Source organism: Monopterus albus, unplaced genomic scaffold (genome assembly GCF_001952655.1).
Source record: "Monopterus albus unplaced genomic scaffold, M_albus_1.0 scaffold201.1, whole genome shotgun sequence".
Lineage (NCBI taxonomy): Eukaryota > Metazoa > Chordata > Actinopteri > Synbranchiformes > Synbranchidae > Monopterus > Monopterus albus.
Genome location: NW_018128081.1, coordinates 670,692 through 674,849, shown reverse-complemented (window position 1 = coordinate 674,849; position 4,158 = coordinate 670,692). Strand labels below are relative to the sequence as shown.

General features: G+C 40.7%; 1 protein-coding gene across 8 annotated transcripts in view; it reads left to right on the top strand.

Annotated features, from left to right (window-relative positions):
• Positions 1-4,158, top strand: part of fam49a (family with sequence similarity 49 member A) — a 42,247-nt gene that overhangs the window by 28,994 nt on the left and 9,095 nt on the right. For all 8 annotated transcript variants that reach the window (XM_020618138.1, XM_020618141.1, XM_020618142.1 and 5 more), the window contains exons 4-7: positions 1,813-1,934; positions 2,262-2,367; positions 2,801-2,937; positions 3,096-3,173. In XM_020618138.1, the coding sequence (XP_020473794.1) occupies positions 1,813-1,934; positions 2,262-2,367; positions 2,801-2,937; positions 3,096-3,173 (443 nt within the window). The remainder of the gene's footprint in view (positions 1-1,812; positions 1,935-2,261; positions 2,368-2,800; positions 2,938-3,095; positions 3,174-4,158) is intronic.

Below are 4,158 nucleotides of genomic sequence, written 5' to 3'. Positions count from 1 at the left end.
AAGTCATCACATGTCCAGGCCTGTCTGAAGTTTGCCAAAGACCATCTGGATGATCCAGAGGAGGCATGGGAGAAAGTCATGTGGCCAGATGAAACCAAAGTAGACCTTTTTGGTCTAAACTTCACTCGTCGTGTTTGGAGGAAAAAGAAGGATGAGTTGCATCCCAAGAACACCATCCCTACTGTGAAGCATGGGGGTGGTAACATCATGCTTTGGGGGTGCTTTTCTGTGGAGGGGACAGGACGTCTGCACTGTATTAAGGAGAGGATGAATGGGGCCATTTATTGTGAGATTTTGAGCAACAACCTCCTTCCGTCAGTCAGAGCATTGAAGATGGGTCGTGGCTGGGTCTTCCAACATGACAACGACCTGAAGCACACAGCCAGGATAACCAAAGAGTGGCTCCGTAAGAAGCATATCAAGGTTCTGGAGTGGCCTAGCCACTCTCCAGACCTCAATCCAATAGAACATCTTTGGAGGGAGCTTAAACTCTGCGTTGCTCAGCGACAGCCCCGAAACCTGACAGATCTAGAGGAGATCTGTGTGGAGGAGTGGGCCAAAATCCCTGTTGCAGTGTGTGCAAACCTGGTCAAGAACTACAGGAAACGTTTGACCTCTGTAATTGCAAACAAAGGTTTCTGTACCAAATATTAACACTGATTTTCTCAGGTGTTCAAATACTTATGTTCAGCAGTGCAAGACAAATAAATTCTTTAAAAATCATACAATGTGATTTCCTGAATTTTTTTTTTTTTAATTCTGTCTCAGAGTGGGAATGCAACTACAATGTTAATTTCAGACCCCTCCATGATTTCTAAGTGGGAGAACTTGCAAAATCGCAGGGTGTTCAAATACTTCTGTTCCTCCGTGTATGATCTCTGCACAATCAGTGCAGATAACTGATGCTTTTATTGATGCATATCCAGTGGATTCTTATAACCATGTAGGAAATCTATTAATTTTCTAGCAGACATCTTATTACCCAGGTCTGTTTGTTGCTCCATGTCTATCTGAAAGTTTGTTCCAGTGTGCTTTAATATGGACTGCCTGCAAGCACACCTAATATTTTTCCCTGTAGAAGAATATTGAACACGTACTGTATGCTTCCATACTAGTACTTTTATAGTCAGGCTCAACTATTGCTGCCTAAAATGCACATAGAAATCAGTTACTTATAATTATTGTTATTATTATTACAACAGAAGTTTTTTATTTTTTTAAGAGCTGAAGGCAGGATACAGTAAATGTATCCAGTTCCGATGCCTTCAGTTATGGACATATAGAAACGAAATGGACACTTGATTATGACTGGTCTGGAGCCCTTTAGTCTCCTAGTTTTGCATTTCAAATTAAAAGCATCATGGTGGACGCCCAAGGCAGCACATTCTGGTGGCTATCTGTTGGTAGATGTACTGTACTCTGTGCTAAAAGTTGAAAATGTTTAGAGAAGTGAAATAGTGCTTTCAGCTTTGAGCCAGACACTGTTGATTGTGCTGCATGTTTTTGTTCATTTTCTTCATTGTGCTCATATTCTAAACACTGGATGAGTTACTTTGACAGTGACGAAAACAATCCTCTGTCCCACCAGTGTTTCATGATGATTTAATAATACAGGTGTTATTAGTTACTTCATTAAAGCACTTCACATTAATGAAATTTAATGTGAGTCTAAAGTGAAAAGGCTATTTAAAGATAAATGCAGAGTTGAATCTGCTATATTTAAAGGGAATGATTCTTGATGTGAGATATTTTGTACTGACACTGACTGCTAGCTGCCTATTGTCCTGGGTGTGTGTGATGTGTGTGTGTTAGATGCACAGCCAACAGAAGGAGAGCGAGAGGTGTGGAACCAGGTGAACTCAGTCCTCCAGGACTCTGAGAGCATCCTATCTGGCCTGCAGGCATACAAGGGAGCTGGCCAGGAGATCAGAGATGTGAGGACCACCACCCCAAAAAAAACATAGCGCTCCCATACACAAACACCGTACATCTTGTCTTGCGTTAAAAAAAGAAGTTGCATAATAGTTGTTAAATGTACAGTTTTGATAAATCAGTGTTGTGTTGTAGCCATGTAGCATCCACTTAAAGGTTGAATTCACCTGCGCAGAGCCACAGAACAAGGTGAAAATCTATCCTGTGTGCAGAAGAACAGTGGTATTGTAACTGCAGTAACTGATGGAGGCTTTCTGGCATGGTTCTGCTGTTTGTGTTTTGGTTGGTTGGTTGGTTATTTATTTATTTATTTATTTATTTATTTGCAGGCGATTCAAAACCCTAGCGACCTCATGCTGCAAGAGCGAGCCTGGAACTCGGTCTGCCCACTGGTCATCAAACTCAAGAACTTCTACAGTTTCTCTCTTCGACTAGGTGATTGATCAAAATAAATCTGTGCAGAACAACTTGTCTTATCTTACCTGTAGTGGCAGGAAGTTTGAATAGGTCAGGTTTCGAATCTTTTTCAGTCACTGTCCTGGCTAAATACATGTGAAGTTCACCTTATGTTGTTTTGACAGCACTGACTTTCATTACGCAGATTCTTTAAATTCAATCAGAAGATATTTTTGAATAAAAGTTTTACACTGTAATTGCAAAAAGTTTATGATAAGCAACTGTAGGTGCTAAAGTAATGTCATACAACAAATAGGCTAACTGCAGAAAATGTTTAAGTCTTTGCTTCTCTTCTCTGTAAAACCTGAATGTGAAGATCAATTTTGAACTGGAAGAGTTTTGTAGGAGCGCCCTGACACCTACACAGCAGCTGATTTCTTGCCTGTGTTTTTTTTGTTTGTTTGTTTTGCAGAGGAGGCGCTACAGAGTTTGTTGGAGTCCCTGACATGTCCGCCCTTCACGCCAACTCAGCATCTGGAGAGGGAGCAGGCGCTGGCCAAACAGTTTGCAGAGATCCTCCACTTCACTCTGCGCTTCGACGAACTCAAGGTCTGAAGGAAGCACACACACACACACACACACACACAGTCTCAGCCACTCATCCTCTCAGCACCACATACAATGCACTTCTAAGAAATATTACGTTGGTTCAGTTTATTTATAAGTATTGGCTGAATGTATTGTCCTGTTTCCTTGTTTTCCTTCAGATGAGAATTCCTGCCATCCAGAATGACTTCAGTTACTACAGAAGAACCATCAGTCGAAACCGGATAAACAATATGAACGTGAGTTGTCCAGGCGGTGTTCTTCGTACTTTGCTAAATAGATCCCAGATCTGTTCTGGTAGATATCCAAGGATAGAGCACAGTCTTGTCACAACACTTGAGAGAGAGAGGGAGAGCTTCTGCTGAAGGCCAGCATAGAATTTAAAGATTTTATTTGCATGTACTTACAAAAGCAGAAGTCTGCAAAGTGCAGAGAGATATATGGTAAAATGGCTGACAAATTGAATGTATCCCAGTTAAATACATAATGTTGCCTTGACTGCATGTCCACTACTTTGATATGACAGTTCAGTTTGTAGTATCTCTATTGAAAGCTTAAACAGTAATCCTTTGCACAGTTGTATGCTCATACATCTAACAGAGTGACAGGCTGAAGCAGGACAATACATTTACAAAATAAAAGAAATTCCAGCACACACAAGCGATGTCTGCATCGTCTTCATTCATTAATAATTGCTTAGATGATGAATACAGTGGGTACGGAAAGTATTCAAACCCCCTTAAATTTTTCACTCTTTGTTATATTGCAGCCATATGCTAAAATCATTTAAGTTCATTTTTTTCCTCATTAATGTACACACAGCACCCCATATTGACAGAAAAACACAGAATTTTTGACATTTTTGCAGATTTATTAAAAAAGAAAAACTGAAATATCACATGGTCATAAGTATTCAGACCCTTTGCTCAGTATTTAGTAGAAGCACCTTTTGAGCTGATACAGCCATGAGTCTTTTTGGGAATGATGCAACAAGTTTTTCACACCTGCATTTGGGGATCCTCTGCCATTCCTCCTTGCAGATCCCCTCCAGTTCTGTCAGGTTGGATGGTAAACCTTGGTGGACAGCCATTTTCAGGTCTTTCCAGAGATGCTCAATTGGGTTTAAGTCAGGGCTCTGGCTGGGCCATTCAAGAACAGTCACGGAGTTGTTGTGAAGCCACTCCTTCATTATTTTAGCTGTGTACTTAGGGTCATTGTCTTGTT